General features: G+C 34.5%; 2 protein-coding genes and 1 pseudogene across 2 annotated transcripts; all 3 read left to right on the forward strand.

Annotated features, from left to right (window-relative positions):
- Positions 1–2677: 2677 nt before the first annotated feature.
- On the forward strand, positions 2678–3993 carry LOC120181950 (protein phosphatase inhibitor 2-like). Its single transcript, XM_039186974.1, has 3 exons — positions 2678–2859; positions 3040–3216; positions 3890–3993. Exons 1-3 carry the CDS (start codon positions 2841–2843, stop codon positions 3991–3993), a joined length of 300 nt encoding a protein of 99 aa, XP_039042905.1. The 5' UTR covers positions 2678–2840.
- Positions 3994–4953: 960 nt separating this feature from the next.
- Positions 4954–10385, forward strand: LOC120181957 (annotated as a pseudogene).
- A 2398-nt stretch (positions 10386–12783) lies between these two features.
- LOC120181956 (transcription factor bHLH36-like) lies at positions 12784–13771 on the forward strand. The gene is made up of 3 exons (XM_039186980.1): positions 12784–13170; positions 13229–13564; positions 13662–13771. Exons 1-3 carry the CDS (start codon positions 12865–12867, stop codon positions 13737–13739), a joined length of 720 nt encoding a protein of 239 aa, XP_039042911.1. The 5' UTR covers positions 12784–12864; the 3' UTR covers positions 13740–13771.
- Positions 13772–24019: the final 10248 nt, after the last annotated feature.

Consider the following 24019-nt stretch of genomic DNA (forward strand, 5'->3'; position numbering starts at 1 on the left):
GCCTAAAATTTCCAAGCTCGACTCAAACTCGTAAGATAATATTGAAACTCGGCTCGAACTCGAAAAGGCTCGAGCTCGATTTTGAGCTCGATTCAAGCTCGAACTCGATTCAAGCTCGAACTCGATTCAAGTTCGAAATCGAACTCGAATTTGAACCTACAAAAAATCTTATATTACATTTAAAATATATAAATAACTTTCCCTTTAATCAACCATCACCAATACATTTTTTTATGATAATATGAACTCATTTCAGAAACTTTATAGGATGCATACAAGAGTAGTTATGGTTGTAGAACATGTTCTAAACACATAAGACCAAACATGCTCCCACAACAGGCACCCATTTACAATCCTCCCCAAAGCAAAACAACAACTTTTGCCATAAAAGTAGTGTTTCAAAACTCATAAACTGAAACTTGAAAATGCATATAAGTGGACGCAAACAGAGTTGTCGAGCAGAAAACATACAACAATTTACAAGTTTAAATTGAACATATCAGCTCTGGCCTTATCTTCAAACATTGCAGCACTTCAATTCTCATGCACAATATTCTTAAACAATGGCTACTTAATGAGACAATAACAAACACATAAACTATTAGAATTAACAGAAATGTCAACAGTTACAGTTCATTAACATTCAGAAAAAATACCTATAATTCCACAAGCAATTGCTAAAATGAGTGGTAATAAAAGACAAAAAAAATATGTTAAATAGGATGTTCCCATATTATCATCATGCACAAAGAACAAACATCCTGGACTTTCTCACAATAACTAGAATTTACTAAAACCCAGAAGCTCTTAAATGAATATTAGAATTTCCAGCTACCGCAAGATACATCAATCGATAGTAAAACAGTTCTTTTATCACATAGAGGTTGACATTCTCAAATCACAAACTTCACAAATGGTTTGACATTGTTAAGCATAGGGATCTTGATGAACAATAGGCAGAGGGAACAATGTCATATATAAGGCTACTATTGATATACCAAACCAAAATCATTAGTCGTTCAACACCACCTAACATGCTTCATTATCCATATCTTCAATTGAAATATATATATATATATATATATATATATATATATATATATATATATTAAATTAAGACATCAGAATATAGAATAATTGCCATTACAATCGTAAATGATCATACAGATATTTTATTATTTTACCTTCCACTAAGTCTAGGAGGGCCAAATTTTGCCAAAGCTCTTTCCACCTCTTCACTTACCTGAAAAGTTTCAAGCATACATAAGAAGGAAACACAAGGAAAAGAATATAATCCAAAGGGTAAAATGATAGACTACACAATATACATTAGAAATGTGCTAGAAACGGATGTTCTAAATTGCACTCATAAATGCTACAGAAAAGGGTCATTTTAGAACCATCCAACAAAATTACAACACAATCAGTGAACATCTATGTTACACGGATGCAAGCAGACTAGTGTCTACACCTCAGAAACCCTTTGGCATGAGTGTTTAAGATACGAAAATCCTAAAAGGAACGTCATCATTCATCAGACTCCATAGGTAGGAACATGTGCGTGTACAAGTGGTCAACAATTATCGTTAAACGAAAGGATTTTCCATATAGTCAGAAGAAGAATTTAGAAGGTGGAGCTTGTTCTGGTTCCTAAGAAAATTTCTGGATTTTGTTTGAAAAAGAACAAAAAAAGAAAGGAATAGAACCCTAGAGAGTCTATCAAACCACAACCATATAACCTATTAGCCACCCAAAACAACGAGTATCAACCAGAATAGAAAAAAAAACATTCGACCAACAAAACCATCAGTGGCCAGAGAAACAATAAGCAAAACCTTACCTTCTCGTCGATAGGAGCTTGTCTTTGTCACCCGGAGTCTTGGGGGAGTGTTTAGGCCACGGTGGCTATGGGTTTCTACTATGGCTACGAGTGGACGAGGTTTGAGAGGAGAACGATGATGGGGGAAGTTTTAGACAGGGAAAGTTTGAGGGGGAAATGAATTAGGGTAAGAGTTTTTACCCTAGATATCTTTCTTTAGTGTTCCTTCAATTTGTACTTGTTTTCAATTGTGTCTTGTAATTTTAATTATTTGACATTGTAATCCCTTAGTTGGCTTGTTTAATTTAATGAGTAATTTCTACTTTGTATGCCTATTTTCAGTTTTATATTGTTTTGGTCCTTCATGGCATTTTTAAAATATAAGTTTAAGTTATTAATAGTAGGTTTAATCTTATATTGTTTCATATTAGGGTCTGTTTGTTTTCAGGAAAACCAATTACGAAATTGGTTTTTAATTGGTTTTCCCCCAATTCCCGTGTTTAGTTCCCGTAAAAGCATTTGGTCAATGTAAAACCAATTACAGTCAACGTAAAAGAAGCTCTTTTGGCTCGTAAAACAACTTACCATGGAAAAGTCGGGGATTCATTTTACAAACCAATTGCCTCCCAATTTTCTTTACCTTTGATCTCTTTCATTCTCCGATCAACTATCATCATCTTCTTCTCACCATCAACAAAATCAACAGATTTTTTCGAGCAAAATCAAGGGAGGAGCTCTAGGATTCCAAGGTAATATTTTGAATCCCTAATGCTCTTCCTCCCCTTTTGCTTTTCTCTTTGATTTCCAAGGGTAAATCTCTTTAAAAGTGCCAATCGCGCTGTCATTTGTCCTCTTGTAGCTTTTTGTAGTTACAATATTCTTAGTTGTGTTTTGGATCTAATAGTTCTTTCTTGGGGGTAACAGTAGGCGTGTAAGATGGAATGAGGAAAATCTGGGGGAAATTGAAGCGAATAAACCAGTAAGACAGAAAATAACAGAACCCAAGACGTCGTACCACCCCATGATTGACGATGATGATGGTATCTAACTTTCATAATGCGTTTCCTCTTGCATATACCTATATTTTTATGTGTGGATATGTCTGTGAATTTAGAAAATGGTGTTGTTGTAGTTTTGTTTTCACTTTATTTGTGCTTTGGTTAGGGCATTATTCTTTAAATTTGATTACATTTTATCACCTTACTAATATCGATCTTGGTTTGGATCTTTGTCTCCCAGAGGACGTAGTTTCAATGATTGTGTCAGTGATATGGATGCTGAGGAATTACGCTCTGCTTTGAAAGATGTGGCTTCCTCGAGTAGAAAAACAACAGGGCAATCTAGTGGTTGGTCATCTTCTGACGATGAGGCTGATCCTATGGATCATGAAGATGAAGGTTTGTTGACCATTGCTTTTAATTAAATTGTCTTTTCCCATAGCATATGGAAAAGTGTTTTTATTTTTCTTAAGTTGGTTAGCATTTCTAATGACTGGTTTATCTTTCATGAGATTACAATTTAGCAAAAATCCTTTTGGTGTGAACGGTACAAAGTTTGCTCTAGTAGGCAACCTTTTGATGGTTAAAGCTTCCTTGTTGTCCAAGTGATTTTTTTTTTCATCAAGCACTTTTCTTTTGGGAGTGAGGGAGATTGGTTGTTAAAATGGTCAAGAATCACCTGCATTTGTCTGTTTGAAAGATTGATGATGAACATTATCCTTGAGAGGCTTATAGCTTTCTAAACTTTTGGTTTAAATTAGCTTGGAATGTTCCATCATTTTCTTGTGCCATTTTCTCTAGGTTCCAGTCATTTGTATGAACTTCTTGGTGGTTTTCTCTGATTGAAAATAAAACAGGAAAAGAATTGCATTTTAATTAATAAATTTACCCCATTCCAGAACATTGATGAAGATGGCCAAATAAAAGTGATGAAGGTTCAACACCGCTCATTGGCCTTCTTCATCCCAATCTATCTTACCTCTTTTAGTTCATCAATTGTTTACAATTTATTTCCTGTGTTAAATCTCTGTTTGATGGTTTGTCTGTTCTACTTTCTTCTCTTCTGAAACAGATCGAAATGGTAGGAGTTTCAAGGAGCAAAGAAAAGCACGCTATGATGAGTATTTGAAAATCAAGGAATTGAGATGTACTATAGTTGTTTTAAAAATGATGTAATTTTAATTATATACTTTGATAATATATTTTAATACATTATCGACATTATATTAATTAAAGCTACATATGATATTAATTATGAGTTAAAATTTAATTTAAAAAATGCTAATAGATAAAGTATAATAAATACTTCAAACTTAAAATTATGTATTTATAACACAATCAACGTAATTAGTATATTTTCTACAAATTTAATTTCATGTACTTATACACATAAAATATTTCATTTCAAAATTTTATAAAATACAATTTTATAAATAACTTAAAAATTTTAAAATGTAAATAACTAGAAAAATATAAAAATATATACATTTTACAAACAAACAAAAATCGTAAATTATTTTCAGGAAAACTAACTAAACAGTGTAAAACTTTTTAAAATGCAGCATCCAAACAATATAATTGGTTTTCTGGAATTTGTTTCCCATAAATGTAATTGGTTTTTCAGAAAATCAATTACAGTCAAACAAACAAACCCTTAATATATATGCATTTGCATTTCATTCTTATGCATGCATGTATCATGTAAGCACACTTTAGTTTAGGTAATAATTTAGTATTTGTTTAAGATTGTCATCTTTAAGTAATTGTGTATAACTTAAATCTTAAACCTTAAACCTTAACCTTAAATTTTAAACCATAAATCATAAATCCTATCACATAATTATAAGGGATGAGGTGTTTTAGTTGTATTATAGAATTTTTAATATATTTTTAAAATTTTATAATTATCAATAATGTATTTTTAATAATGTAATTTTAAAAAATTTAAAATTATAATATAATATTTTTTTGAGTTACTCACGAGCTTTTCGAGTCGAATATTGAGTAATTCGTTTCAGTTCGTTAAGAAATCGAGTCGAGCTCGAGTCTATTCGATCTAAGTATTTATCAAACATCGATCAAATCGATCTTGAATAACTCGCGATCTGTCTCGCCTCATTTATAACCCTAGTTGAGATGGTTTCTCGAAGGTTGTCTTTGAGGGGATGCGTGGTCGGTAATTCAGAATATCAACTCCATCGCTCCTGACTGATCGTGCTTTCACATGGGAAGCTAAACGACGAGCTAAAGTTTTGGAAGCTTCTAGTTCCTATGCACGTACCGTTTGAACAACCATGTAGCACATCTGTTGGCAATAGAGACAACTTTGGGGGAAGACGATTTGTTCTGGGTTGAAGATGCTCCGTTGAAGGTCCTCATCCAAGTGACGGAGGATCGATGGTGGCTTGATCCCCCTTAGTCATCACCAGTTGAGATTCTTTCTGGTTCGCTCACAATGATACTCTTTCTTTAGCAAGGATTTGGATAGCCGTTTTTCAGGTTGGAAAACAAAGCCAAGGTGTAGGAAGAGGACGATGACGATGAAGGTAAAATTGAGGATCCGAATACGATTTCGAGGTTTCGTATCTCTCGGAAGCGGTTAGGAAGAAACTCGAGTTGAAGGAGATCGAGTCGTTGTTTCCTATTCAGGCCATGACTTTCAATGTTATTCTTAATGGCACTGATTTGGTTGGCCGCGCTCGTACTGGCCAGGTGTGATCTTCGTTTTATTGAACAATGCATGCACTTGATCTTTTGGCTGCTAATTTCAGATCAAATTTCACTATTGTATAAGTTTTTTATATATATATAAGAACGATGATTCCCTTTCCTTTTCTTTTATATAAATGTAAGGTTTCCATGTGATGAATGTGCTGCTGTAGAAGTGAGTATCAACTCCATAATCTCAGGATTCTATTAATATGATTTATGAAGCAACCTTCTTGTTACAAAAAAAATGTCATATGAAATGCATGATTTAAATCGTTTTCTTGATTTTCTTGGTTTTGAAGTTTGACTGTGAATCTGATTGATGCATTATGGCGGAAAGCTCGTTGGCATTGGTGGAGATTGTTTTATTCAATTCAAACCATTGTTGTGTGACTCCGTCAAGAAGTTATCTTCTTAAGTAGGTCATCAACGTTGTTTGCTATTGTGCAGGGTAAGACACTGGCCTTTGTGTTGCCTATATTGGAGTCTCTAACCAACGGGCCTGCAAAAGCATCAAGAAAGACTGGATCTGGCAGGGCACCAAGTGTTCTGGTCCTTTTACCAACTAGGGAATTGGTTATAGCGCCACTGATCTAAATCTTTGGAATTCAGTTTCTTGGACAGTACCTTTTGTTTGTGAAGTTTATGCTAATTAACCCGTGTGTTTCTACTAGGTTTTTTAAGATTTTGAAGTTTATGGCGAGGTGTCGGGATTGACATCAGGCTGTTTATATGGAGTAGCCCCTTACCACACCCAAGAGATGAAACTCAAGAGAGGAGTTGATATAGTTATTGGGACGCCTGGCCGCGTAAATGTAATCTGTTCTCGATATCCATTGAAGAGGTTTTGTTATTTTAGAGATGACATCAAATTCAATATCTATTCTATTTAATTATTTTGGTATTTGATTATGTTAAATGCCCTAGTGCAAATGCTGCATGATCTCATAGAGAGGGGGAATATTCACTTAGTTCATTGAAATTTAGAGTTCTTGATGAGGCAGATGAAATGCTGAGAATGGGATTTGTTGATGAAGTTGAGCTTATATTAGGTATGCATTTTTCTTTCTGCTGTTTTACTTTTTCCCATAGGTGATGTAGTTTTCTCTACTTCCATATTAGAGATGCAGAACACATTAGAAGGTCGTGCACTGGCATTGTTGTACTTATATCTTTATCCCAACCTGCGTGGTGATTTGCTGTCTGATTTACTTATAGTAATGAGTTACTTTTCCCGGCAAGTTTGAGGACGCAAGTAAAGTTCAGACACTTCTTTTTAGTGCCACCTTGCCCGACTGGGTGAAGGGTGTATGTTTCTTTCCTGTTTTCATGAGTTGTAGTATTTTTTTTATTTCCCGTATCTGTTCCATCTATTAGTACGTGAATTAAAAATGTGACTTGGATTTCTTCTTCATCATTTATAGTTCTAATCATGAACTTTATTCCTTTTCATTTCCAGATTGCGACAAGATTTCTTAAAACAAGTAAGAAGACTGTTTATCTTGTTGGTAATGAGAAGATGAAAGCTAGTACCAGTGCTGGGCATATTGTCTTACCCTGTTCTAAGTCAGCATTCTCAGCAAGGTCACAGCTGATCCCAGATATAATTCGTTGTTACAGCAGGTTGATTTATGGTTTTAGAATAATATACTGCGACTATTTAGATTACATTTGATGACTTGGCTTAGTTGTTTTCTTCATTTCTCCTGCGGATATAATTCAGTGGTGGCCGTACTATTATATTCACTGAGACAAAAGATTCTGCTTCAGAGTTTTCCGGCTTATTGCCCGGATCACCGGGCTTTGCATGGAGACCTACAGCAGGCCCAACGCGAGGTAGAGTCTTATCTAGAGCTTATCATTTTTCATGCTTTTGCTCAAGCAAAATGAATCCTGTTGTTTCGCAATTTCTCAGGTTTGGTATAATGCTTGCAGGTCACCTTTAGGCCTCTAAACGAACCGAACGCACACGAACGGAAGTATGTTCATGTTCGTTCATTTAATAAATAAACGAACATAAACGAGCACGAACATAAACGAACAATTTTTTTTTTGTTCATGTTCGTTTATTAAGGAAATAACTTATTCATGTTCGTTCATTTAATAAATAAACGAACATAAACGAACACGAATATAAACGAACTAAGCGAACACGAACATAAACGTTGGAGACCCCACCTTCCATTGTTCTTTCATGAAAAATAGTCGACAATGCAAATCAACCAAATCTACGTTATTCAAATAAATTCGTCGGCTAAAAGTTTTGTGACATCAATTCAGACTTTAGTGAGGTTTGTTAATAATGGTCATTTCCGTTGACAGAGTAGAAAATTTAACAGCATGAAGATTTCGAACGGTACAAATTGGACTATAAGGCAATAACATAGATCCGAAATCCCTTCGATGTTACATATCGTAATTGATATTATTGCTAAACCACCATTCAAAGTTTTAACGTACCTAAAGTCTACTATACAACTAAAGGTCACACAAGAACTATGAAAACAAAAGTTCATTGTCAAAGTGTATTTTCTACTTATTAATGGGTTCTTCCTGGAAAATCCATTACTTCCGTTATTACACTCTTTTTCATAAATTGCATAGAAACATTTGTTTTGTTTTCTGGCAAATTCTATTATATTTTTCTCTTTATTGATACTCATATACTTCTGATTGTTACATTTATCTTCTCATCTATTTCTAAAAAGAAGTATAATATTTTTTTGAGTTTTAGATGTGAATATACCCGCAATAACTTTACATATAAACTATTAAGCCAAATAAAAGAGAGAAAGAGATGAAAACAGATCTATAAACTTCAGATTGTATTATAATATAACTTGTTTTGAAACTTTCAGCGATCGTCTCCATTCTCCAGTGAATATTAGGGTTTGTGAAAAAAGGGGAAAAATGAATATAGGTGCAAAGTGCCTCACGGGTTAACATATTAGATTTAATCTCCAAATAAAATTGGGTTAATTATGGAGTTGGTCATCAGAATATCAAATTAATTAATATTTTTAAGATACTTACAAATTGGTCACCAAAATTGATTTAAGAAGATTGGGTTAAACATAAATGAATGAACATAAACGAACATAACCGAACGTTCACGAACATAAATGAACGAACGAAATTTATGTTCATGTTCGTTCATTTAATTAAACGAACACAAAATCTTGTTCATGTTTGTTTATTTAATAAATAAACGCACATAAACAAACTTCTCGTCGCACGGTTCATGAACGGTTCGCTGAACGTTTAATTCATTTAGAGGCCTATCACACTTACTATGTTCCGGTCGGGCAAGTTCATGACATTAGTCGCTACAAATGTAGCAGCACGGGAATTAGATATCAATGGTGTTCAATTAATTATCCAGGTACATTTGGATACACATCTTTTACAGAAGCTTATGATGTGATAGTGATTCCATAACGTTTATCATTATTTATATTACAGTGTGAGCCTCCACGTGATGTAGAAGCATATATTCATCTATCTGGACGAACAGGGAGAGCAGTTTATCATTATTTCGCTTCTTTTTTTTTTGTAAATTCGAGATGATACTGAGAAGTTACTAAATTTCAGGCAATACTGGAGTTGCTGTCATGCTTTTTGATCCTAAAAGGACAAGCATATCTAAAATAGAAAGAGAATTTTGACGTGAAATTTGAGCATATATCTGCTCCCCGGCCAGTTGATGTTGCTAAATGGGCTGGTGTGGAAGCGGCTAAAATAATAAAAGAAATCTCAGACGGGCATACTTTCTAATGATGTTATTTTATCTTCTCTTTGTAAGTTGTCAACTCAGACCTTAACCTATTTGAGATTGCAGCGTAATTCCTGCCTTTAAGTCCGTTGCTCAGGAGCTATTGGCAACTTCTGGTCTATCAGCAGAAGATCTACTTGCCAAAGCACTAGCCAAGGCTGCAGTGGGTTTTCATCCTCATCCACTGGATCTTTTGATTCTCCTCGTATTACGAATCTTACTTTCTGGTGTTTCCATTCTTTAAATGATCGTTTAACTCTGGTTTCCACTATTGCATGATTTTTCAGGGCTATTCTGAAATAAAGAGTAGATCCCTTCTAACATCTATGGAGAACTATGTTACATTACTTCTTGAAGCTGGAAAACCTATTTACACGCTTTCGTAAGTTCCTGAATCCTTTTTCCTTTGTTTATCTTTGTCATTGATGTAGAATATGTGAACAAAGAGATAGATTACCAGTTTACCACTAGCACCTCTAGGACTTTAAAATTCTTTCAGCACCATTAATTGATATTTTTGTTGCTGAACTCTCTGAATTTGATTCATTTTTCCTTTTTTATTTTCATGCATTAGGTATGTTTTTTGGCGTGTTGGAAAGATTCTTGCCAGAGGAAAAGGTTCAATCAGTGCAGGGTCTGACCCTTACAACTGATGGAATGGGTGCAGTCTTTGATGTTGCAGAAAAAGACGTGGAAAATTTTCTTGCTGGTATTCTGTTCCCCTACTTCACGGCTTAATTGGTGATTGTATTGAGTCATTTTCACTAGACATGTCCCTCCTTTGTTGTTCCCTAACATGTACATTAGTTTTATTGTATCATCATTTCTGGCTTCAGGTGCTGAAAATACAGCTTATGTTATATTAGAGGTGATGAAGAAAGAATCGCCACGTTTACAAGAGAGAGACCATTCGAGAGGGAGATTGGGTGGTGGACGGGCTGCTTTTGGTGACCGAATTGATGGTGGTGGTAGGTTCTCTGGCGGTAGAGGTTGTCGAGGAGGATTTTCTGATAGAAGAAATGATAGATTTCCGGGTGGTGGTCATGGCCGCTACAATAGCAAGAAATTGTGAGGCTGTCCTGAATGTGATTTCAGCCGCATCAAAGGGGAAATGGCTGGCTTTGTAGGCAAAAGTTACTTCTGAAGATGGAAGAAAATGTCCAGTACGTACGAGGCTACGGAATTTTTATCTAATTTTACCTGTCAATCTCTATTTTTTTTTTGTATGATTATTTAGTGTTTATCTTGGGTACAGGGAGTGTTTTTGTTTAAGTCCCCGCGTTTCTTATGTGTGTTGGTTGACTGGTGGTGTAAGAATTACATCTAAATATGTATTCTTACAGTTGGCACCAAACTATTATGGTATGCTAAAATATATTCATTTACTTATTTTCTTAGATGTGTTGGTGAACTGGTGGTGTTTTTGTTTATCTCCAGATTTCAAGACATTGATTGTTGGGGTTAGTTCAAGAGATACGGGAATGATATGCCAGTCCCCACATTACCTGTACTCTCTCATAATATAATGTTATATATATATATAATCTAATATTAATCTGAATATGGATAAAAGATACTATTATTTTTGTTCTAATTTGGGTTGATCTAATCATTGAGTTTATTATATAATTGAATATATATAACAATGTTTGTAATAATTGAATTTAGTTATAATTGTTATTCTAGTTGAATGATTAATCAATATTCAATGATATTTCTATTTAAAAATTAAAATTAATTAATGAAGTAATTAATGTTTAAGAGGATTAACAAGCTCTTGGCCAGCTCATGCATGCAAGCTTATGATCTTTTAAAGAGTTAATAGAATAGCAGAATAGATAAGGAATATGGACTTACGTCTTCGTATATTCCGAAGATCTTCTCCCTCGATACTGTTGGTGGTGTTGGCCAACTTTCCCTTATTTTTTACCCGACCATTTAATTGCTCTATGCACTTGCACTTCAATGATTAATTAGAGTTTTTTTTATCAGTATTGTTGTTGTTATTTCAACCACATAAGTAAAGTATAATAATTGATAAAAGATAATTGAAATATATTTGATTTAAAAACAACTTGCACATTTAATTCATGTTGATATGCAACGAGAGAGAGATAGTGTTAAAGATGTTAGTAATAATTCAACCATTGTGATTTGAATGGAGTGTCACTAGCTATGGTGGTGGGAGAGGATGATTAGAGAAACTTTCGATATGTCCAAAAGATTTATCATTCAAGAAAAAAATTAGAGAAAGAAAAGAATCCGCCTGACTCAAAAATATTTTTCATATTGTAATTCTTATAATTTTCGATGTCACGTAACATCAATTTATAGGAAAGCATAAAACTTGAGATACACTTAATCATATTACTAACAAAATAAACCCTATAACGTTAGAAAATAAATAAATGTTTTTCTCTCCTCTATATTACAATTTTTTATTGTAATTATCGAGTCACGAGTGATATATTAATTCGTTTATTCATTGATTTTTGTATTATAAAGTACATGAATATGGTTGTATCGGTAACTTCACAAGAAAAAGATACAATAAACGTGTATTATACTGCATTTACACTATATAGTTTAAATAAAATATTTCCCTCTTGAAAGTAGAAACTGTATAAAGTCAACTACAAAGTAATCCGTTGGTTATTTTAATCACATATTTCTCATATATGTAGGCACTCCATTCGAGTTCTAATTATTTTTTTTAATCACCCACGATAAAATCAGACGGTCAAGATTGATCTCCCTTGTGTGAATGCAAGTAAGTGGGTTTCTGTTGTACAAAGCTACAGTGCCTAGAACCTGAAGCCTGAAACTTTTAGGTTTAATGCATGAATCCGTACTTGAGTTTGATAATTTTCAGCAACTCGGTACCTAAATATTTGTTTATCAAATTAGTACATGAACTAATACACTTGGAAAAATAAATCTCGAATTGCTACTTACTGTTGATGTAGTATTTCGATGAGAATTTAATCTTGAAGGGGTTAATATAAATATTTTTATTAATTTATATTAATTTTTTTTATAAAAATATATTAAAAGTTTAACTTATTTAATTATAAAGATAATAAAAAATAAAGAAGTATTTAAACAACAAATGAGAGAGGACAGGGATACGGCCTTCCCACATATAATGTAGCTCCATCACTAAATTTAAGAATCAGTCGGCTGTGACACATGGTATTTAATGATTTCTTAACTTGATTTTTAACCTCAATTTGTTGATTGCTAGAATCCCAAATAACTAAAATTATCGATTTAAGATTTTTTCTAAATTCAAATATCAATTTGATAAAAAAAAATACAAGTACTAAGTTGAAAAATTGTCAAATTTTGTATATTAAACAAAACTTTTAATTTAACAATTGCCGGTTACGTCATTTTCATGATTGCTTTTGTTTATTCCAAAGCCAAAAGAAAAAGAAATTGCAGAAAGAATGATGGGTAATGCATTACACATTACACCCTAACAAGCGTATAATCTTCTTGTTTTCTTCGTTTTGTGGAGGGAGATCAACAGGAAAAAGAAGCTGGAGTATAATCTTTGAACAATAATGTTCCCTTTACACCAAAGCGATGAGTTGTTGTACCAGATCTTCGCTACTACTAACCAACACAAGATCCCACAAGATCCGATAACGGGTCATACTGAAGAGGAAGCCAACCCTATGGCGAAAACCTGGCCTCTGAAATCTTGTCATATGGGGGCTAGCGGTGGCGGTGGTGGTTGTGAAGGGTTAGCCGCTTGTGATAAATATAAGAAACAGAAGCTGCATAGGGAGACTGAACGACAAAGGAGACAAGATGTGGCCTCCCTTTATGCTTCGCTCCGGTCACTTCTCCCCGGTGATTACATCAAGGTAAGACAAAGCTTAGTTAAAATCATGTCGAGATTTATGTCTGATTTAGGGTTTCCAGGGAAAGCGGTCGATGTCGGATCATATGAACGAGGCGGTGAACTACATAAAACACTTGGAGAAGAAGGTCAAAGAGATTGATGCTAAGAGACATGTACTAAAGAGAGTGTCTGGTTCTGCAAGTGCAGGGTCGGGAAAAACCAGACCTGCTTCAAACTATTGCTTCATAATCCGGCAAAGCTTCATCGGCATTGAGATCATGTTTCGTTGTGCCTTTGACGACCGAGACTTGTACCTTTCAACAGTACTGTCTGTACTTATTGATGAAGGGCTGCCTGTTGCAAGCTGTGTTTCCACAAAATCTGGAGAGTATTTACTACATACCATCCAAACCGAGGTGTGTGTGTGTGTTTTTCCTTGATGATGTTAGGGTTCTGTCCCTGTTACAAATTCCAAAAGCTGAGTTGTTTTACTCATTGAATTTCACTTAACAGGTCAAGGATCCAACAAGCATCAGTATATCCAGGCTGCAAAAGAAACTAAACCCCAAGACTAGTGAAGTGACAAAATAACCTTGTACTTTACGGTTTGAATTTTGATAGATCTTTCTCCACTGGCATATGTTCACATTGTCTAACATGTAATTTGAGGAAATGGACTTGTTTTTGTGCTTCTGATCTGTAAATATTGTACAATCTGATATTGTGCTTCTTATATGAAATATTTTACAATCTGATATCTTTTATGTCTGTAAAATATTAACTCTTTGTTTTTTCTCTAGTCTTTAGTAAATATCTTCTCATTTATTATTGTTAATTCCAATAGTCTAATTTCACTTATTTAACGATTTTAAATCTGTGTAAAATTAAAAAATTTTACACTGTGTAATTAGATTATATTCTACTTTTATATATATATATATATGAGTATATGTATGTGTGTATATATATGTATATATGTATGTATATATATATATATATATGCATGTATATATATATATATGTATGTATGTATGTATGCATGCATGTATGCACAAATTAGGGAAAGTTCCAAGTATCTGTCAAATAATCTAGGCCAGCTCACCCAGAATCCCCACCTTTAATTTTTTTTTTCTTTTTGCAAGATCTGCCAGCTCTATTGTAGGGAATAAAATCAAATAGTAATCTGCATCAAGATTCATTATCATTGTTGTGACAATAATGAATACATGCAATCCCAACGCCTAAGTCTACACTTCGTAGTATTACGTACATATATGTATATATGTGTCTATTGTTCTATAACTTCTTTTGAGCGTTTGAAACAAATGATATTAATTGTATTTAACTGTATATCGTTTGTGTCTCTATCTGTTTGGTTCTCGATTTCATGTTTAGACTATTAAAGTGAAAACTGAATTTTTTATGGTCGGGATGGAGACGTTTTTCTCGAAATATCACCGGTGACCAGTATATTTATCGATCTAATATCGGTCAGATTATATTTCTCGATCTAACACCCGTAGCAGTAAAGTGCGCCCCCTGACCCGCGTTATACGCTGATTTGGCGTCACGTAGGGTATAGCGCGCCTCCTGAATCGTGCTATATCTGTGTATCTAGATAATTATATTTAGCGCGGACCCTGATTCGCGCTATACCATACTACCGTGGTGCAGGTACCGCGCCTTGTATGGCTATATATACCCTTCTCCTCCCGGTTATATTTCTCACATCTCTCCTCTCAACTTACAAATTAATACAACAATTCCGTCAACGAGTCAATAATTTTGGCAATCTTCTCATATTTAGTTTAGAAGTTCGTGCGATTTTTCGTTATAAGGTAATTTTGTTATAATTTTTTTTATTATACTTATTATTTATTATGATTATTTGAAAAAATGTTATACTAATTATTTTCAATTAATTTTTATGTTTGTAAAATTGAAAAGCGAGAGTATACGTCGAAATAGTTTTACGCTGCAGGTAATAATATAAAATTATATTATTTAAATTATTTACGTTGATGTGTAAAAATTTATTGTGTTATATTTTCATTCATATATAATTTATTTAATCAGGTTTGTTTCAGTTATTTTTTTTGCAGATATAATATTGCCGCACTTTTAAACTCAAAGACTGACGCGACTTTTAGCTATTGTTTATTATGATGGTGAAATTCGAGAAGATAAAACCGACGTTGTTTTCGTATCAAATGAGCGTGTTAAAATATCATTCAAGAGAAACATAACTCTTGAAGAGCTGATAACGAAGATTTCGAGGAAGATTCATGTTGGAAGTAGTAGAAGAATGTCGTCGTTCCAGTACAAATTTCCAACATCATTGTTGTCATTAACTTATACATCATTCGAACTTTCGAACAATAATGATGTTGAAATGATGGTTGAAGCTCAAAGTAATTATTCAGACGTCGCTATTGAGATGTATGTATATTTTGTTCAAGTGCTTGGTGTTCGGGGTCAATCATTAAGCTTCCACTATGGGCTGGCTGAACAAGTTGATCAAGTTGACAACCCGACTACAGTAATGTGTAATGATTTTAATGTCATAATGGAGAGACATTCATCCGCAACTCCTTACGATATGTACCGAGGTGGGTCCATGAACAATCCGTATGGCAACACCGCGTCCAGTTCAAGGGGAAGGCATTCATCTGCAAATTTCTTTGACCATATGGAGATGCCATCGACGCAACCATCTGTGCAGTTTCCATTTGACACAATGGCTTCAAGCTCCAGGGGGAGGCATTCGACTGCGAGCTTTTTCGATCTCAATGTTGATATGCCTTCCAGTTCAAGGGGAAGGCGTGCAAGTAGTATGTTCTTCGACCTAAATGTGGAGAGCATGGAGGAATCATCATCTCTACCAGAAGAACCGCTTCGTGAGCCTGGTGCGGATGGTGCTAAGGCTGGACTATCCATTCACCCAGAATCACCGCAATTCAACTCCGATGATGATGAAGTTCCAGGAAATGTGGCACAAAATGACCCTCTGCACACATGTGTGAAGCTGATTATGGTGCAATGTACGGGCCAGAATTTACGGATATGCCTCATCTTGGTGACTATGGATATTACTCATTAATAAATAATGGTGAGTTATCTTTAGGCATGGAGTTTTCAAGCAAAGAAGAAGCGGTGATGGCTATAAAAAATTACAATATCCGTATTTATGTTCAGTCCAAAGTAAATCGATCGACGACCGAAAAATATGTATGCTACTGTGCCCGATGCGAAAATGGATGCAAATGGATGGCTCGCGTATCGAAAATGAAGAGGAAAAACAACATATGGGAACTAACAGTATACAACAGTCTTCACACATGTTGTGCTAGAGGGGTCAACCAATATCATCCCAACTTGGACTCTGAAGTGATATGTCAAGCCATCATGCCCATGGTAAAAGCAAGCTCTCATATAGCTGTTGCAGTGTTGATTTCAGTTATACAATCGCAGTATGGGTACATTGTCTCCTATAAAAAAGCTTGGTTGGCAAAACAAAATGCCATTGTCAAACTTCATGGCGAATGTGATGCATCTTACAACGAACTTCTAGGCTGGTTTAGGCTGGTGCAAAGGTTGAATCCTGGGACAATTGTGGACTTTGAAACCTCCTATGCATACCATAATGACCGAGTTCTCCGCGATCGATGCCAATTCTACCGGGTTTTTTGGACTTACCCACAGTATGTTAATGTTGTCAAATACTGCAAGCTTGTAGTCCAGATCGACGGGACTTTCTTGTATGGAAAATACAAGAAAGTTTTATTATTGGCAGTTGTCCAAGATGGAAATTGCAATATTCTTCCAGTTGCTTTTGCTCTTGTCGAAGGAGAAGATACAGATTCTTGGGCTTTTTTCCTCCAAAATTTACGTGCACATGTTATCACGAGGGAAAAAATATGTGTCATTTCTGATCGCGGAGCTGGGATCAAAGCAACAATGGAGTCTTTGGGTCCAATGTGGTAACCACCCTTTGTCCAACATAGGTATTGTCTCCGACACATTGCTACGAACTACCATGGAAGATACAAGAAGAATGATGAGCGTCAATTACTTGTGTGCATGGGTAAGTGAAACTGATGTAGTTTGTTTTCTTTCGATCATTTTGATCAGGTTAGTAAGTTATACATTTTTTGATTAGGATACGAACTTCTTCCTCGAACGTTTGAATCAATGCTTCAAGATTTACGGGCGAAGAACGAGGAAGGATACGATTACATTAGCCTCATCGATAAACAAATGTGGACAAACGTATATGATGGTGGATATCGATATGGACACATGACGACCAACTTGGTTGAGGCAATCAATTTAACCTTAAAGGGTGTACGTCACTTACCTGTAGCGGCTTTGGTAAAAACTATATATTTTCGTTTGGGGGTGCTTTTTGTGAAGCTCGGGGGACAAGCTTAAACATGGATGCAAATCTATCACCCTAGATTAGTTGCAGATGTACAGAAAAAAATTGTTGCATCAAATGGAATGTCTGTAACAAGCTTCTCTAGAAGGCATGAAATGTTTCGTGTCATAGAGTTACTGCGACCTCTTCAAGGAATTGAAGTTGTGTCGTTAAGAGTAAATCTAAGGGACAAAACGTACGACTGCGGGTTTTTTTAAGCTCTTAAGTATCTATTCTCTCATGTGATAGCATCTTGCTCGCATACACGTCAAGACTATAACCATTTTGTGGATCTCGTATACATACTATCTGAAGTTTTTAAGGTATACGAATTTGAGTTTCCCCCCATAGGTAATGACAAAGACCCTGATGAGGTTCAAGATTGGCTTCCAATTGTACCAAATTCGAGTTTATTGAGGGAGCGTGGTCGTCCAAAATCCAATCGAATTCATTGCGATATGGATATTTGAGAAAGATCTAGACAAGACAGAAGATGTGGGCATTGTAGAAACTCATGACACACTCGAAAAACATGTCCACTTCTATTGTCATCAAGTAACAATTGATGAGGAAATGATGTATTTGTTTATCAAATAATAATTCTTGTACTTTAATTTGTATTTACTTCAAGTTAATGTCATTCGATAATCGATGATGAAGATTAAAAATACTAACACAATCATTAAATTTTATTAAACTAATAACAATTTGGTATTTGAATATAATTTTAAATACAACAAACTTACAATAAGTATTAAATGGTAAATGATAACCAAATTACAATAACTGATATTAAATTGTAATAAACAAAATGAACTGAAATACATTAAAAAAAAGTCCAACAAATTTAACAAAATAAAGTAAGTATTAAATGAGAAATAATAAAAAATTACAATTTAACAAAATAAAGTAAATACAAATATAATAAAAAACAAAATCTATCGATGCCTGCGACGCGAATGTGTTCCGCGAGGCGGTGGCTGTCGGTCTCGAGGAGGATTTCTTCGTATCACTGGTTTTGACTCCTCGCTGTCATCATCATCACCATCACCATCGTCGTCGTCGTCCTGAGCAGGTATATTAGGTTGATGAGGAGCTAATGACGATGAAACACCTCCATAGAATAAGGACCCTGGAGGTGTATGACTGATTATCCCACCGGCCTGCGAAAATGGGAAAACTCATAAAACTCAGACATCGCTGAGTGTGAAAACTGTACAGGAGGTGTATGTGCTGCGACCATGGGTGATGAGGCTGAACCCGCCAAATATCTAGTATATGAACCCCAAGTCGGATCTACAAACATAGACCCATAATAGCCTCCAGGAGGGGTCATCTATGACGGTGGCGGCGGCGGGGTCATAAAACCAGGTGAAGGCGGCGACATCAGGTAATGGAAAGGTGATGGCGGCATCATATATGGCTGCGGTGACTGCTGTGAAGGTCCTACTGGTGCAGCTGAGGATGAACCGGAAGCACCTACTCTCCGTCCACGAGTCGGGGGACGATGATGCTGTGTAGGATCACGTCGACGTCGCGAAAAGGTCTACCCTCGTGCATCCTTGGGAAGCAGAAACGGTTTCCCGTTACTGTTGAATCACTCATAATAACCTTTAGCAACACTCAAGAGGTCAAGTAAAATGGGCTCTCTAAGGGGAAGGCTCTGATGTCGATCCTCCCACAACACGACCCACTCATGATGCCTCACCAGCCAATTTGTATTTGTCTTGCCGTGTCTATCTAAGCTATGCAACTCGTCCATATTACGCGGTGCATCCAGAATTGGTTGAAAACAACCAAACTGCCGGAGCACGCGATCAGTGGAGTGCCACTCGACGGTCGCATAACAGATTAGAGGGACCATCGCCATCCAAACATCTGATGGACCCCTCAATGCAGGTGGGATCACCGCCCTCACATCATCAGTAGAATATGACACCCATTCAAACTAAAACAAATAATATATAATTTTTATTAAAATAATAATCTAATTATATAACTATATCTAAAATCGATTTTTAAACATTAAAATTCATACCAGTGTGCCAGCCTTCTTATCGATTATCACCCTAATTTTTTTCTAAATCATCAGGTAGCTCCTGATGATTTTTCCTATCAGTAGACCACCTATTCAAGGAAAAAAATTATTATACGATGTATAAAATTATTAATATACAAAATCAGTTTTATAATTACCTCAGAAGTAGTGGAAATATGAATGGGTTCTTCACAACGGGGCATAAAAAGGGCAATCGATACCATGCCCAAGATTGCAGCAATAGGAGACATCCGCCGATAGCATTACGCCTGTAGTCAATGGCTCCACACATCTCCCTATACAGCAAAACCAAAACTGCCGAGCCACAACTGAATGATCCGGCGAGACGAAAGTCGCTAAGATGTCGCAACCACATGCAGTGAACTAGGTTGCGCGATTTGTCCGGCATCAGCAACCCTCCTATCAACTGCAATATGCATGCCCGTGCATATATCTTAACCTCATCCTCAGAGGTGTCTGCACTCAACTCCCGAAAATTGGCATCTAACTAATTTAACGGTATCCTACCTCCGATAAAACTTTCCGGGACACATCCTAAATTTTCTCGGCACAAAGTAGTCCAAGAACCAGAAGCTATCCCTGATATCACATCTCCATCCAGCGGTAGCCCCAGGTACATAGAAATATCCTCAAGCGTGATCGTGCACTCTCCGCACGGAAGATAGAATGTGTGGGTCTCCGGCCTCCACCGCTCTACTAAGGCAGAAATAAGGTATGGTTCTATCTTACAGTGACCCTGATATATACCTATGTAACTAAATCTAGCCTCTACTAAATACGTCAAGACACGACTAGGTATCACTAACTTAAGATTCCTAATAAAAGGATCTAATATACGGTCTTTCTCCTAAAAATAAATAATTACAAAAATTAATTCTTAATCTAATAATCATGCATTAAATAAATTAACAAATTATTACTAATAATTTAAATTAAATTAAAACGTTAAAATGTTACCGTATCAGCAAAGTGTCGAGATATATGATTTCCATCTAAGCGAAGTAAACCACCTTCCATTATATATCCGCAAAAAAATTATATTAGTAAAATATTAAATAAAGTAAAATACTTAAATAAATTAAATACATAATATTAAAAATATTATAAAATATACCTTAAATGAGAGAGTATTTGAGAGAATTTGGTGTGATGAAAGTGATTGAGGATGAGGTATATATAGGGAAGGGTGGGGTGTGAAAGGTCGGGTAATTAAAGCTATAGCACGCCCCCTGCACCGCGCTATACCCCACGTGTCAGATAAATAGGTATAGCGCAGAGCAGGGGCCGCGCTATAGCAACGTGTAACCCAGTCAGCGTATAGTGCGGGTCAGGGGGCACGCTTTACTGCTACGGGTGTTAGATCGGAAAATATGATCTGACCGGTGTTAGATCGATAAATATACCGATTACCGATGATATTTCGAGAAAAACGCCCAGGATTGACATAATAGTTCATTATGATTGATATGAGTAAAAAGTTGTTGGACTCGATGTTTAATAGTTGTGAAATAAAAAAGTTAAGAAATGCCTATGAAGGAGGGAATTATGCCTAATAAAATCATCAAATCCTCTTTTATACTCTTTGATACAATTGTTTCTAAGTGTCACATGACCACAACTGATACATAATATTCCGAACAACATCATCATTTCTCTCCTTTAAACCAATTGAATTGCTAGTCGATATATTAAGTGGTCTTAATGATTAAGCAGAATATTATTCTTTTTGAAAATCGTAGGTAAAAATAATTATGCATGATATATGTACAATTATCACTCTTAAGAAAAATTCTAAACAAATACTACTATACATTCCTACTTTACTACTAAAAAAATTATGCGGTGTCATATGAAAGTCAACCTTCAAAGTAAACAGTGACCGGTAAAACCACCATCGGTGTAGTAGGATCATTGTGTGATTTTTACTTTCATTGCTTGCTAATGAAACAGACCAACATCATTGTTGGGCCATAACATATTAATGCTTGACCATATATTATTACTGACCCATACTTCTTATATGTATATATATAATATTTTTATGTATATTAATAATATTTAAAATTAAATTAAATTAAATTTTAATAAAAGAAAAAAAATTTAATATTACTCTTTATTTAAAAAATAAAAATTATTTAAAATTATTAAATTTCTTATCGATATTCTATATTATGCTGCATAGGGATGTTACCTTGATTAACCAACTCAATCGTCCACAATGATACAGACAGCCCGTACACACTTTCGAAAGGGAATTCCTTTAGAAAAGGGAATCGTAAAGCTACCTAATTATCAATATAGTAGTGCTTGCTCAATGAGACATGATTAGGTATATTAATTATTTTCTTTTATACAATCATAATACTAGTTATTATATAGAACAAGTAATTAATGTTCTACTTATCGAGTAAAAATAGAGATTATAATATGGTAAGATAGATTTTTATATAATTCTCACCATTTATGAAAAATAGGAATTGGTATCCTAATATATAGCTATATGTAGGAATCATTGATCAGATCCGCAGGTGATTGGAGGTTCATGAAGTGGGCTATGAGCCATCCCTATGAATCAGTGATAGGCTGGAAACCCTCGATGCGATCGGGACAGCCCGATATGTCCTTTATATTTTCAGTAGCTGCTCTGACTACTAATTAGTACTCGTATTGATTCTTTTTTGGAAATATAAATGCAAGTGTCAATTCCTTTCCATTTCAAGTGAAGCAAACGTAATACGCTCCCACTCATGGTCTGCCAACATATGTTAACAGCTATTACAGTGCACTTTTAATGGATCATATAGTTAAAAAACAATTATAAATTTAAATAAATATCGTAAAAAGTGAATATTAAGTATATGTTTTATGGGTTAAGAAGACAAATGGTGTCCCCTGATTGGCAGATCAAGTACTAAAGGACTGTTTGTTAACATAATTGAGATTAGTAGGAGCAAATAAACATGAATTATTATGCATGCAGGGAAGTGTAAATGTGTAATAGAACAGAGAGGTGTTGATACAATAATGAAAGTGTGGGGTTGTAGAGAGGGACAGTTAAAAGACGACATAGACTTAGCTGGAGAAGCTAGCTAGTGTTGATAAAGGAAATTAGCCGTCCTACCGAACTCTAGGGTTTTCAAGTAGACCCTCGGATGCCATTTACTTGTCATTCTGTGTTTTCTCGTGCAAACGGTTTGTGCATAATTTGTATGTATTTAATTTTGGAGTATATATTGGTTTTTTTTTAATTTATTAAAGTATTAATAATAAGATAATATGATATTTGGTGTTACTATAGAAACTCAAAATATTTCTTTTTTATTTCCATTCATATTACCTTTTTTATTTATCAAAATTAGAAATATTTTTATCCATCTTTAGTAGTTGATAAAATTATCATTTTTCTAAGCGATGAATTTGTTTCATCATCATTTATCATTTTATCAATTTATTTTTTTTAAACTCATAAAATTAACACAAGCAAAAATTCACCATTTTTTTGTGAGTTTAAGAGTTTTTCAGATTTGAAAGATGTGGACTTTTGTTTGAAAATATAAACGAATGAGAAGTATTTTTTTTTAGAATAATAACAACATACATCAAAATAAATCTCATCAATGTCCGTCAAAAAAGATCGAAGCATTAGAAATTTAATTTTTCATTGATTTTGAATGAGTTTAGTAGAAAATCAATTTGAAGAGAATAATATATGAGTGAATTGTTAATGTTTTGTATTGATATTATAGTGAATGAAAATCATTGACAAGCGATGATTGGCTGACAACAGTGATCAAAATAATTGATGATTTTCTATAGAGATTAAATTGACACGTAAACTAAAGTTCAATAGTTCAAATTGAAGTGATTTAAAGTTCACGCGGTAAAAGCGACAACGTAACCGTTACATTAACAATCTAATGGCCCAATACTCTAATTGAACTCAAAATTAAAGTTCATTGTTGTAATTGAAACAATTTAAAATCCATTGAGAAAAATATAGAAACCCTAAAGTTCAATGGTATTTAAATAGTTTAGCCAAAATTTCAAAAATACAAGAATATAAAAATGGGATGAAACTTTGAACATCAGTATGATTATGGGCGTGTAAAACTTGACTTGAAAACTAACTTTTTCAACTTGAATCGATTTGAATTGACTTCGAGTTGTAATTTTGTAAACTCGACTCAATTCAAAAAAAATTCAAGTTAAAATCGAGTGTGAAATACAATTCGAATAACTTAAATTTTTTAGTAATTAATGAATTGATTTTCAAGTTTAAGTCAAATCTTTCGACTATGTATAATATATGTATATCACATATGAAAAACATAAAGAAATATATGTAAGTATTGTATATTGTCATAAAAACCATTTAAATTAGAATAAAATAATATC

The sequence above is a fragment of the Hibiscus syriacus genome, unplaced genomic scaffold (assembly GCF_006381635.1).
Source record: "Hibiscus syriacus cultivar Baekdansim isolate YM2019G1 unplaced genomic scaffold, ASM638163v2 tig00112611_pilon, whole genome shotgun sequence".
Classification (NCBI taxonomy): Eukaryota; Viridiplantae; Streptophyta; class Magnoliopsida; order Malvales; family Malvaceae; genus Hibiscus; species Hibiscus syriacus.